This window comes from Lasioglossum baleicum, chromosome 11 (genome assembly GCF_051020765.1).
Source record: "Lasioglossum baleicum chromosome 11, iyLasBale1, whole genome shotgun sequence".
NCBI lineage: Eukaryota > Metazoa > Arthropoda > Insecta > Hymenoptera > Halictidae > Lasioglossum > Lasioglossum baleicum.
The window spans coordinates 2,491,339-2,504,622 of NC_134939.1; the positions used below are offsets into that span (position 1 = coordinate 2,491,339).

Here is a 13,284-nt window from a genome sequence, read left to right on the forward strand (position 1 = left end):
GCGATGAAAAATGGATACATCATGATAACCCTAAATGTAAAACATCATGGGGTAAGCCCGGTCATCCATCAACATCGTCGGCAAAGCCGAATATCCATTGTTCCAAAGTTCTGCTCTGCATTTGGTGGGATCAGCTGAGTGTAGTGTATTATGAGCTTCTCAAACCGGACGAAACCATCACGGGAGATCGCTATCGACTCCAATTGATGCGTTTGAGCTGAGAATTGAAGCAGAAACGGCCGCGATATGAGCAGAGACACGATAAAGTGATTTTGCAGCATGACAATGCTCGGCCACATGTTGCAAAACCGGTGAAAACATACTTGGAAACACTTAAATGGGAAGTCCTACCCCACCCGCCGTATACACCAGACATTGCCCCTTCCGACTATCATTTGTTCGGATCAATGACACATGGCCTGGCTGAGCAGCACTTTCATTCTTACGAAGATGCTAAAAAATGGGTCCACTCTTGGACAGCCTCAAAAGACGTGTCGTTTTTCTCAAGTGGAATTCGTATGCTACCAAAAATATGGGAAAAAGTAGTGGCTAGCGATGGACAATACTTTCAATGACATGTTTTCTACTAATTTCTTTAAAATAAAGAATTAAGTTGATGACAAAAACAGCGAGAACTTCTTCAACCTACTAATAGCACTAGTTCCTCTTAGATGTTACTAGATCCTCGCCGACCGACACCGAGCGAGAGTCGGTTCTACTTTATGTTAATCAACTTGACTGTAACTTGATAAGTAGTGCAAGTCAATGACAGGGGCTACAGGAGCGAATTTCCATTAGACAAAATGTATCCAAGGATAAAAAGTCTCGAAGCTTTGTATACTCGGAGTGAAACGTTCGATTTATATAGAAACTGTTCGACAACCGATGAAAGCGAGAAAGTTCACCGAGAAAAAGCCAGGTTCAAGTTGTTCGAACAAACAAAGGTTAAGAGGAACAGCCGCCTTCGAGGCTGAACATTTGTCCAGCGTTTCGCCGGGACTAATCCGAGCGAGAGCACCCCGGGACAGGACTCGCGGGAGAATTCATCGGAATCGGTTCTTAACGTGCCTTTTTTCCTCGGATGCGGACCCTCGTCCCCGGGATTTTCTAAGAACTTTCGAATAATACGACCCGCCGGCGATCCAATTTTCCTTCGGCTGAAAGGCGCAGTCATTTGGCCAAGATTTATTAAGGGTAATACCGCTCCCTAAATCTTCAATCACCGTCAACCGGAAGATGTACCATAGGTATGTACATATGTATATATAGACATAGTATATAGAAAATCCTTCTTCTTTTTCGAACCTACCTACCCGGTAATTCCATCAGAACCAATGACGATCGCGTTACGGTTCCCTTCGTTAATTTCGGAGCAAACGGCTCGAAAAACATTCGATTTATCCGCGGGTAGATCCCCAAATACCGTCGAAGAATCTCGATTTTCGGGGATGATGGTTCGCGGACCCGCGTTTCGATTAAATCTGATCCCGGGGAAGTCACGAAATTAATTGCCACAATCGGCGCTCGTTAATTAAACCCGACGTCATCGATCACCGGAATAAATCACGCGGCTAATTATGCCGATTAATTTTGACTTCGGTCGCTGGCATCGATTTCAACAGGAAAGAAACTCCATTGGCAACGAATCAGATTGTTGCGCCTGTTTTTCGGTGTCGAATTTTTCCACTTAAAATTGGAAAGTTCGGAGACGATCGTGGTCCCGCATGTACAGGCAAGTATTTCGCTTGCGCGCGGTGTGTCGGATGCTCGCGTGGATGCAGTTTTCGGCGCAGCTAACGATGCAGCACGGGTCGCGGAGCACGGAAACCGGTAATCGAGTTCGACGGGGACCTGGAACTCGTCGGGACACCTGCCGAGCTACCAGTATCAAGCGCCTAATCGCTGGTCTACGATACGAGCACGAGTAAACGCTGCAACATGACGTTCATGTCGCTCGGAGAGCTATCGGGGCGGCTGCTTCTGAAGCTTAAGGACCTGCGCGTCGCTACTTGCAAATATCACTTCAGATATTCCAATTTTCCAACGTCGGTTCTAGAATCTACGTTTCCAGGTTCGGGACTGGGTTCGAGGTTGATCGATCGAGTCCTAGAATGCTGAGCTCTAATTTTTCACCGGTGTAATTGGCTGCTGAAGGCTGGGAAATGGATTGGTTTGCTTCTGGATGATTAGTTTGACCGTGGAGTGGCGAAATGTATGTTTATCTTGTTGTAATTGGATTTTGGAGACTAGAGATTGGAGGATCGGTTGGATTCTAGAATGATGAAATGTAGAGCCGGTTCGCTTTAATTGTGAAGAAGAAATTGCGGAGCACTGGGTGATCAGTCGAGTCCGAACGATCCAGAAATTGCAGTACAAATGTCCAAGGATGGTTCTAAAAAGTCCACGTACCCGTCGCGAAGTCAAGCTAAGAAGACAAACGCCAGAAAAACCAGTTCTAAACGTAAGGCGAACACTTTCCCGTGCAATCGATCCGCTAACTGCACCGGCGACGTTCGTTTCAAATGATCGTTGATCCAGCAGTGTGGTTCTCAAGAAAAACTGCTGGATCCTTTTGCCGAAGTCCGTCCACGGAAGGCTGATCGATACGCGTATCGCAGCGTTCGCTCGTTCTCAACCCCCGTCGGATCGTAAATAAAGGGATAGGGTGGTTGTCTAAGAAGGACAAGGTTATCGCGCGCGCGCACTGAAGAGAGAGATAGAGAGAGAGAGAGTGAGAGAGAGAGAGAGGAAGGGGAGCCCTTCGAAGATCGAAGAGAGAAGGAATAGAGGGAGACAGAGGATCGAGGAGCAGTACTAAGAAGAAATATAGATAATCACGTGAGCTCTACGATGCAAGGCCGTGCAGCGTAGCAGACAGTGCTCAAAGGAAATCGCAAGAGAGTGTTGTGCATCGTCGGATTCGGAGCCATCGACGGATTCACCGACGGAGATCGTCATCGTCCGATCGATCGATCTCTGGCGTCCGATCTACACGGGTGTCCTGCGGCCTCGCTCTCTCAAAGGAGGGACTAACTCACCTATTCGTCTTTCGGGCAGGTTCAGGGTGGTGGCACGGAACCGGACCGTCTCGCTGCGACCCTTGCTGTTGCTCGCGTATATGTAGACGTCGTAGCTGGTCCCGGGCTCCAGGTTGCTCATCGAGAACGACGGAACTTTGCTCGTCTGGTTGTACACCGTCCTGCTGGGCTTCGCCGGGCCGTTGCTACCACCGCTACTCGCCTCCCGGTCCACCTGGATCGTGAAATTCTGCGGCAGGCCGCCGTCGAACCCCTCCGTGCACTCCACGTACAGAGAATCCGTTGTCTGGTTCTGAAGAGAGCAATTGTGCGGCGTGTCCGGGTGACCTGGAAAAGTAAATCATTTGTACGATCTCTGGGACCGGTGTGACTTTGCTTCCTTTCGTGGTCTCTCGTTGACTGGCCTTTTATGGGCGTGGGTTCGAGACTGGCGGTAACCATCGTTCGCTTTCCCTAGAAAAATTTTCCATGATATGGCAGCTGAAAAATTGAGACAATTGTTTCCTCTTTTAAAAAATTGCTGTGAATTTCCAGGTTCGAAATCTACTTGTTTAAATCAACAATTTCTGGAAGAGTACACTCTGCTTTATTTAGCTTTCTCGAAGGAATAATTAAGCCAATTGTTCTCGGGTGGTATTGTATTTGAAAATTAGATTAGCTACAGACGTTAGTACCCTTTTACCGAGGATCAAGCCACTGTGTTGGTATAACGGGCGTGGCTTCGAGACTGGCAATAACCATCGTTCGCTTTCCCTAAAAATTTTCCGTGATACAACAGCTGAAAAATTGAGACTCTCTTTTTAACTCGGAGAGACAATTATTTCCTCTTTTAAGACATTACCGACCGGTGGTTATTGCATAATTTTGAAATATCTATGGTATATGTGTGTGGCTAAACACTTTTTAATGGAACCTTCAATAGCAACAGAAATTTTAATTATGAACTAACAAGTCACCGTCAGTAACGTCATCTAATAGTTTCATTTGAGATTGCAATGTAAAAGAAAATTTCTATGCTTTCGTTTGGTACATCACAATGATTGAATAGCCTATTAATAGGCTACCGGCAGATAAAGTGTTAAACAATTGCTGTGAATTTCCAGGTTCGAAATCTACCTGTTTAAATCACGAATTTTTCGAAGAGTACACTCTGCATTATTTAGCTTTTTCGATGGAATAATTAAGCCAATTGTTCTCGAGTGGTATTGTATTTAAGAGTTAGATTAGCTACAGACGTTAGTACCCTTTTACCGAGGATCAAGCCCCAGTGATGGTATAACGGATCAAGGATTTGTGGGAAGATCGCACACTCTGCATTGTCTAGCCTTAAGCTAGTATTTGATTGGAAAGGGTGCAATCCCGCTAATGGGTTTCTCACAACCACACAGCCAAAATCTGCCCAAGAGACAACATCCCAGCGGTCAGAAGAGTCAAGCTACCTTCACCCTAGCTTTGCCGCATAAACCCCTTATGGCAACGATGCAATTCGCCGTCATCCTCTCAAAGACACGTATATACGCGATACATTTTACTACCTAAAACACGTACCTCCACAAAGCAGACTCAAATAATGTGTCGAAAAAACATGAATTTTTATTATTCCCTAAATCAAATAGCTGTAACTTTTTAAATAATTCAATTTTTCAAAATACGCTTCGATGAGGTTTTGCTTGGTTCGTGTAGTTTAACATTCCGAACAGATCCAAGTCTAAATAAGATAAGAAAACGTTTCAGTGGCGAGATGAACGTTCCCTTAGCGTCAGATTCGGGGTCGAAACCTCCCCTATTCAGGGGTTTTAGGACCGAGAACAGTCCGAGACGACGTTGGCCGTCCGCTATTTTGTTTTCGTCATCCGACGGCGGAGAGGGTTGGGTTTAACAATCAGCAGTTAAAGTCTCCGTAAAGATCCCCTGGTTTCCTCGGATAAACGAAACCGATTCGTATCCTCTCTTCGCGAAGAGATAGGTCAGCGTGATTGGCTAGCGTTGAAGGCGTCGAGGATGGTAGTAGCTTCGAGAAAACTGTCGCGACAAACGTTTAACAACTACGGGAACGGAATACAAAGATGACGGGATCGTCGGCGACGCACGTTCCCCGGCCAAAATGCTGCTCGCTATCTAAGAAACGGCAGCGTTTCGTCGTCTTTAATCAACCGGCACGAGCTAACGAGGTTTAGGTTTTGCGCTGGCGTTCCCCGGACCAGGGCTCCGCCCCCGTATCGAATCCAACTGAACTCAACTGGGTTTTATGCAACGCTCTCCTTAATGGCGGTTTTTATTGGCCCGTCCCGACGGTTTAGAGTCCTCGCCCGGCACTGAACCGCATTTCTGACGTATTGACGCGCCTTTATACGAGCTGACTCCCTTTTGTCGGCCGTTACGCGCTTCCTACTTGCAGCTCGTTCGCTCGTGTTTTTAGACCCTCTTAGGATTAAACCTGCCCGAAGTCAGCTGCAAACCAGAAATCACGAGGACATCCTGAGAACAGTGGAAGGATCTTCTGTTGCAACGCTTGCCCCGGTTTCTAGCAGCGTTTCCTGAGGCTGCAGCGATTCGATAAAGACTCCTGTTTGCTCTAGATAGATCCCTACAACGTTGCAACACTAAACCTACCACGACCGGTCAAACGACTGGTTCTAGATTTTTTATTTTGCCATTATTCAATGTAACAACAACCGCGCACAAGTCTAAATAAATTAAATCTTGTCATGTTTGTAAGGCAACATGTTGCTTTCATAGCTTGGTACGTTTAAGGGGGTAGTACAGGCTCGATTTGTAACTAGAAAATTACTAGAATCTTACTAGAAAAATGGCTCGAAACATGGGTTAGCGCGCTGTCGCTTTTTGTCCTTATTTTAGCAAATTTTGGGCTGAGTGAGGGCTCATTCTAAAGAGGAAGGTTAGACGCACCGCGCTCTGGTCACGAGGTTAACGAGATTATGTTTATAACTAATAATATGAGGGCTCAAAGTAGAGAAAAAATCTAGGAAAAAAACCCGCAGATTTCAATGCATTTTTCTGTCTCCAAAAGACTTTTTGACTGCTATGATGACCAGAGCGCAGTGCGTTGAACCTTCCTCTTTAGAATGAGCCCTCACCCAGCCCAAACTTTGCTCAAATAAGGACAAAAACCGACAGCGCGCAGACCCACTTTTTCGATCGAAAATCTAGTAAGATTCTATACTGAGAAAAAAATCCCGTCGAAACAAAAAAAATATATGTTGATTCAATAAGATGTACTATTGAATAGTGCCAATATCATATGAACTTATTTTAATATTCAATACTATTGAATTTCAATAGCAAAACTCATTTCCGGCAATCATATAAACGAATAGCTTGACATCAATGTTTTCAAAAAAATAAGATAACCAATTCCAGTATAAATCAATACATTTCTCAAATTTTTTTAACAAGATATCTGATTGAAGGAAAAAAAGAAATATTACGAATAATAATGTACGGTATTGAATCGAATAATATTTTCAATCATTCCATGATAGACAATTCAAATACATCACGATTTGCTTCTAAATTTCATACTATTGTAAACAATACATTGATATTCATCGAAGTAAAAAAATTACAATAACACGCGTGTTATTGAAGTAACTACTTTTTTTTCTCAGTGTAGTTATTTGCTAGATATTTGCTATTTACTAGTTCCTTTCTATAATAGTTACAAATCGAGCCTATACTAGCCCCTTAAGGTCGTCGCTCACTAGAATTCACCACACCAGCACCGCACCATCGTTTTCATTTTCGCGCAGCACGTCATCAAAGAATAGTCCTTCACGAACATTGAAAAAAAAATTCCAGTTGAATCGATGAAAAACTGAGTTGACGGCAGATTTTTGTCCAAAAAGATCGGTTTCTGGCCCACTGTGCGCCGTAACCTGTCGAACGACCTAACCCAGACCGTTCTAGTGGTGAGCGCACACTGTAAAAGCTGGTGCGGTGCTGGTGTGGTGCGTTCTAGTGAGCGACGACCTTTAGATTTAGAAATATATCATCTGGATAGAAAAGAGCGTGCACCTTGTATCCATGTTTTCTCATGAACACAGGAGGTGTTCAAATACTACCTATCAGAAATACGACAATTGTTACATGGCATGAAATTGCAGCCTTATCGATGAACGTACAACCGTAAGTGGCACAGAGTCGCCGTTCGAATGGCAAGAGTTAAAAGTCAGCAGCATTTCAGCAGCTGACCGAACGCAGGAAGTAAAGTTCTCGGATTTCCTCGGAATCCATTTTAGAGTCGAAGGCGAGGCGAGCGTATTTCCTATCATCAGGAATCGTCCGATGATCACAGATAACACCATAGAAGAACGGGTACCCGGTGGAAGCGCACGTGCGCCGCAAAGCGGGGAACGGCTAGTCCGAAGACTAAGGGTCGGAGGAAAAGCTCTATATCAGCGCATGACGCGCGCGTATAGGGGGATCTTATTTACTGGTGATCGTTCGACCGGGAGAAATGCTGCCTGTAATTCAGCCGTTTCGAATGGAACGAGCTCTTCCTCTTTCTCTCTCTCTCCCTCGCTCTATCTCTCTCTCTGCCATCGTCTCTTCGTCTGTCGGGTAACGTCTCGTTAAGGGGTCACAGAAGCGGGACGGCACCAAAAAGGAACAGCGTCGACGACGTCCAGCTGCCGAGGCAGCAACGGACGTCGTTGTTTCTAATCTGCATAATGAGGAAACTTTTTAAATCTAATTTACGTCTATCAAGCCTCCTTCTCCACTTCTCCCTCTCTCGAGAGAGAACTAGAAAGAGGAAGAGGAAAGAGAGAGAGAGACACTTCTACGCGGATTACTTTGCGCGCATCTTTCCGCCATAAATCCCGGCGATTTATATTTACTAAAATCTTAATTTCCACCGTTGCGCACGGACTGTTACATAATTAAAAAGCAAGTTTTTCCATAAAGTACCGGGGCCGCGGTAGATCTCCCGCGGACACAATTTCAACGCCGCATTATTTCTGCACCGCGAGAGAGAGATGTTTTCTCTCTCTATCTCTCTTCTGTAGTTTTTCTTCGGCTACATCGCCTGAAAGCCGAATGGACAACAGGATGCGTCGAGACAGAGAGAGGGAGAGAGAGGGGGGGGGGGGAAAGGAGAGAATCGGCGAAGAGCGAATTTTCCGGTGTCGAATTAACGTCGAAATAGTTTCCGCGTCTTTCTCCGGTAGAAAAGCATTCGAAATCGACGGGGATTCGCGCCGTTTCGCGTCGCATTTGAGAATGCTCGATGACGTTGCGTTGAACCGGAGAGCATAAAGCGTAGACGGGCCTGTGTAGATTTCCTCCGAGTCTACCAGCTTTATTTCATTTCTCTTTTATCGTAAAGTTCGTCTGTCGGGAGGAAGTGGTCTGTTCTCGTTCAGATTTCGACACGTTGATTCTGTGATCACTGAACCGGGAACGAGATTGAAAGGGTTAATAGTTAAATTATTAACCCTTTGCAGTCGGAGCTGTTTTAACGGGAAAATTAAACATCTCTCCCGATCTAGAATAATTCCATTCCGTATGATGTTTTCCCGCAGCCCAATGTTAAGAAAAAGAACGTGAATGAATTGTTGTAGACGAAGATAAAATAATGTTTAATTGATTGGCACTCACCGGCCGGAACGATGTGGTAAACGCAAGGCTCGAGTTGAGTTCCCTGATCATTCGTACCCCAACAAAGTAGAGTTCCGTAATCTAACTCCGTCATAGGTGTGTAAGACGCTGTTGAACGGGTCCGTTCGCTGGTAACATGTGCCTGGGGTATGTCCACAGCCTCCATTGTGTTATTAAACCTCCAGGTAAACGACACTTCCGGTGGATTCGCCACAAGCTCGCATGGTATCCGTGCGGTCTCCTGTCGGGCCACTCCGAAGACCTTCATCTGTCCATGGTGACAGACTGGGCTGACTGGAAAAGAAACGTAAGTGTCTCTGTCAGTGACTATCCTCCAATTATATATAACCCACACTTTTAACACTTTCCACTCGAACGTACCTAGCAATGTAAAAATTGTCTTAATACTAGATCTACCAAGGGGGTCAAAATGGCTTGCCCCTGATTTCTTCTTTAAAAAATATTAAAATTATTAATATGTTTCTCTGAAAAATTGTTTCAGCGAACTTTTCTATCGAAGTAAATACAACCCCTGGCAGAATGTTTCCGATCGGAGCCATTGATACGGATTTTAGAGAAAACATTCACAATTTAGAAGTATAGAATATTACTTTATGGAGTTAAATCGGATGGGAAATGAAAAGGGGCTAATTGAAGAATGAAAAACAACAAAATAACATAAGCTTCCATTTATAAAGAAACGAGAAAATAAACAAAATGTTACACAGAAAAAAGTTCCCGATTAATACCCTTATAGAGTTTCTTGCGCTGATTCCGAATCTGCCCTTAATTTTTCCCCTAGACGCACAGTTTTTGAGAAACTTGATTTTGAAAAGAAAACATATTTTTCAACTTTTAAACAAATATTGTGATGTTATTATAAAAGATATGGGATTGTTATTTGCAGCAAAAGATTCTGTAGACTTTCCCGAATACGGTGATATCCAATATTAATACATTATGAATGTTCAAACATGTTTAAACAATCGTTGAAGATGGAGAGACACCACTTATGCTTCAATTATTGAGGATATTTTTCAGTTTATCTTAAAAAATAAAGGTCCGGCGTAAAATCTAACTGTATCACGCGATAGAGCAGACTTTTATCTTGAGAAACAACCCTTTAAAGTTTGCAACGTCGACGTTTTTTCGTACCAAAAAGCAAAATACGTTGATGTTGCAAATTTTAAGGAGTGGTTTCTCAAGACAAAAGTCTGCTCTATCGCGTGATACAGTTAGATTTTACGCCGCGCCGGACTCTTATTTTTTAAGATAAACTGAAAAATATCCTCAACAATTGAGGCAAAAGTGGTGTCTCTCCATCTTTAACGATTGTTTAAATATGTTTAAACATTCGTAATGTATTAATATTAAATATCACTGTATTCGGGAAAGTCTACAGAATCTTGTTAATAAATTGTTGAACAAATTTGGTTATGTGCAGTGGTAATCGAATCGGAAACTTTCTTCCAGCTGATCTATCAATCGAGAACTTTTTTCCGTGTAACATTTTGTTTATTTTCTCGTTTCTTTGTTATAATAAATGGAAGCTTATGTTATTTTGTTGTTTTTCTCATTCTTCAATTAGCCCCTTTTCATTTCCCATCAGTTTTAACTCCATAAAGTAATATTTTATACTTCTAAATTGTGAATATTTTCTCTAAAATCCGCATCAATGCCTCCGATCGGAAACATTTTGCCAGGGGTTGTATTTGAACAATTTTGTCATTATCAGACGTTCTAGTGTTAATTAACAGGCAATTTTTAGTGGCGACTTAGTTTATCATCTGAATAATTAAAAATATGAGAACCCGTCATGTTGATGAATCCCGCAAATAAACCAGCAAGAGTTGAATCGATCTTTCAAAAAATTCTCATCGATCCGGTATCGTGTATAGAAATTTTCAGGAAAGATGAATCAGTGTGCTAGAGCGTTCCGAACATTCTGCACACTGTCGCTGCACTTTGTCTAGCCGACCTCATTAAGGTCCCAGCATGATCACAGATGCCAGCAAGCTTGTCTCATAATTCAATCATCCTTCCTAACAAAGTTTCCAAGCGATTCCTCGCGACAACATAAAGAATGCTCGCACACTAATCTCTGATATGTAATAATTTCTTAAATCCCGAATCATTCTTATTAATTATTCTGTGATTTCCCTGAGACTAGCCTAACCGAGGAAAGTTTGTCACCGGAATGCATCACCTCAGCTTCCCCATAAGTTCGAGCTTTTCGGGGCCGACTTTGACGATGAGTGATCGTCCGGGGTATCTAATATTCGTCCAGGACAAAGGTAACACGATTACGGTGCACTATCCGTGATTAAGCATTAATGATACAATCGATGTGCCTGCGTCATTCCCAAGTCCTTGTCAACCGCAGCATAGGCAGCGTCGGATTTCACGACGATATATAATACATGATAATATATGTGTGCACGCGAGCGAGCGCACACGCGTGTATGTATGTAGAATATACATAGAGTGAGGAGAGAGAGCATGTGCAGGAAGCTATCGCGCTATCATAGCTGTGCACCACCGAGAGGCTGCATCTTTATTACCGGTATGAACGGGGAATATTCGTGAAATTAACTTCGGAGGAGTTCTTCGTTACTGCCTTGGTGCCCGTGAAAAAGGATATCTTCTCGCGGAGCATGGAAAATTAACAGAAACCAAGAAACATTTTATGCGAGCGGCTATTAATCAGCAAAGAAATAAAACAAGCGAAATATCTGCGTTTCGTTCCCGGCCCTCAGAAATCGCAAGAGAACCCACAATTTCGCACTTGTTGGTTTCTCTCTCATGTTCAATAAACAATATAAGGAGCTTCCGCTCAGAAAATGTAAAAGTTACTCTGTATTAGAGATTACGCGTTTGAACGTGTAGTGAAAAAACACGTGTACACGTGAAACGAATACATATACATATACGTGTTTGTGTTCATGTAATGTTTAAAACACGTAAATTTTAGCGATCTCGATTTCACGTGTACCTAAAATATACGTGTACACGTGTAGTTAATGTATCCGTATACTTCTCAATACACGGGTACATGAATCATAATGTATATGTACTGAAGTTCACGGATACACGTATCGAAATGTATAGTTTCACGTGTATTAACCCTCTGTATTAACCTATACCCCATATTTTATTTCGTCTTTAAATATCAGAATATTTAGATAAGGTGGAGTGGGGTAAAAGTGCGTAAACGGGGCAAGTGCATTAACTGGTTCTTTTTATTATAATATGAACGAAGTTTCTCTAGCTTGTATTTATTAATGTAGTATAGGTTAGTATGAACTATTCGACATAGATGTCGCCCAAGAATAAAGGTGTTTTACTCGCTTAAATCAACCAATGCCAAACAATCACGTGCGAGGTACACGGACAATTTTGAGGTTACCCTGAATGTGCAATAGTTTACAAGTTATTAATATATTCTGTGTTGTTATTTTAGGTAAGTACAACGAATATTGATGTAGGTTTACATTAAATAAACCGTTTTCATTGTATTTTTTAAAATCTATTGAGAAAAACACTAAGATGCTCTTGCCCCGTAAATATTACTACACGGGGCAAGTGCGTACTCTGTATGGGTAACTATAAAACTAAACAATATATTTAATGCAATAAAAATCATTTTGTAACAGGCTTGATAATAATTCTTTTCTTGCCCCGTAGCACTTGAAACAAGGTTCGAAAGCATTTTTAAACTTTGTTTTAACGTTGTATCCCCTTTCATATTTCAGCATAAAAGTACGTTTGTTTAAAATTGGATAACTATAAAACTAAACAATATATTATAATTTAATGCAATAAAAAGCATTTTATAGCAGGCTTGTTAATTATTCTTTTCTTGCCCCGTAGCACTTGAAACAAGGTTTGAAAACATTTTTAACTCTCAGAGACGCTCTTGCCCCATTTTCGGGGCAAGTGCATAGTAGTTGACAGTTTGTACAATATCCTATCAAAATGATAATTTTCAAGCAAAATTAGAATCCTACATAATACTAATTCATCAGTAATAACTGTGACAAGAGTTTGATACCAAGACCGCTAAGTTTTTACATTACAGACTGAAAATACATCAGTTTAAAGTCCACCTTTGCAAGAACTAGGGCGCACTCACCTCACTCCACCTTATAACAGAATTAATCGATAAAAATTAATGTTCAATATTTTGTAGAACCTCCTTTACAGTTAACGACTTTAAACATTCGGTTTGGTAAATATTTATACAATTTTTTAATACTGTTTTGGCTAATATTTTCCCATTCGTCCAAAATGCTCTACTTTAAATCTGTCATTGCACCGTTTAAGAATTATAGCAAACTTAAATATTGCACATTTTAACACGTCTTCTTATGGAGAATTCATAAAATTCCACTTCAAACCCTATTTAAACCATGAAAAAAACGCAACTAGAAACTCCATTTTTTTTATATGTAGCAAAAATTATGTAATTAATTATGTTCAAAATTTATTAGGATTCACTAAACAGTTACAGAGCAAAAAATTATAAACGTCAAATTTATCGTGTTGTCCTTCTCACTAGCATCGAAACGCGATAACTGTGTAGACCACTGAATATAGCTACAGAGGGTACAAGTATTCGCAAAAGTTT

At 41.9% G+C, this 13,284-nt stretch overlaps 1 protein-coding gene across 4 annotated transcripts in view; it reads right to left on the reverse strand.

Annotated features, from left to right (window-relative positions):
• Window positions 1-13,284, reverse strand: part of LOC143213463 (nephrin) — a 561,898-nt gene that overhangs the window by 41,632 nt on the left and 506,982 nt on the right. For all 4 annotated transcript variants that reach the window (XM_076433355.1, XM_076433354.1, XM_076433357.1 and 1 more), the window contains exons 11-12: window positions 8,658-8,951; window positions 3,039-3,365 (exon numbers count right to left, since the gene is read on the reverse strand). In XM_076433355.1, coding sequence (XP_076289470.1) covers window positions 3,039-3,365; window positions 8,658-8,951 — 621 coding nt within the window. The remainder of the gene's footprint in view (window positions 1-3,038; window positions 3,366-8,657; window positions 8,952-13,284) is intronic.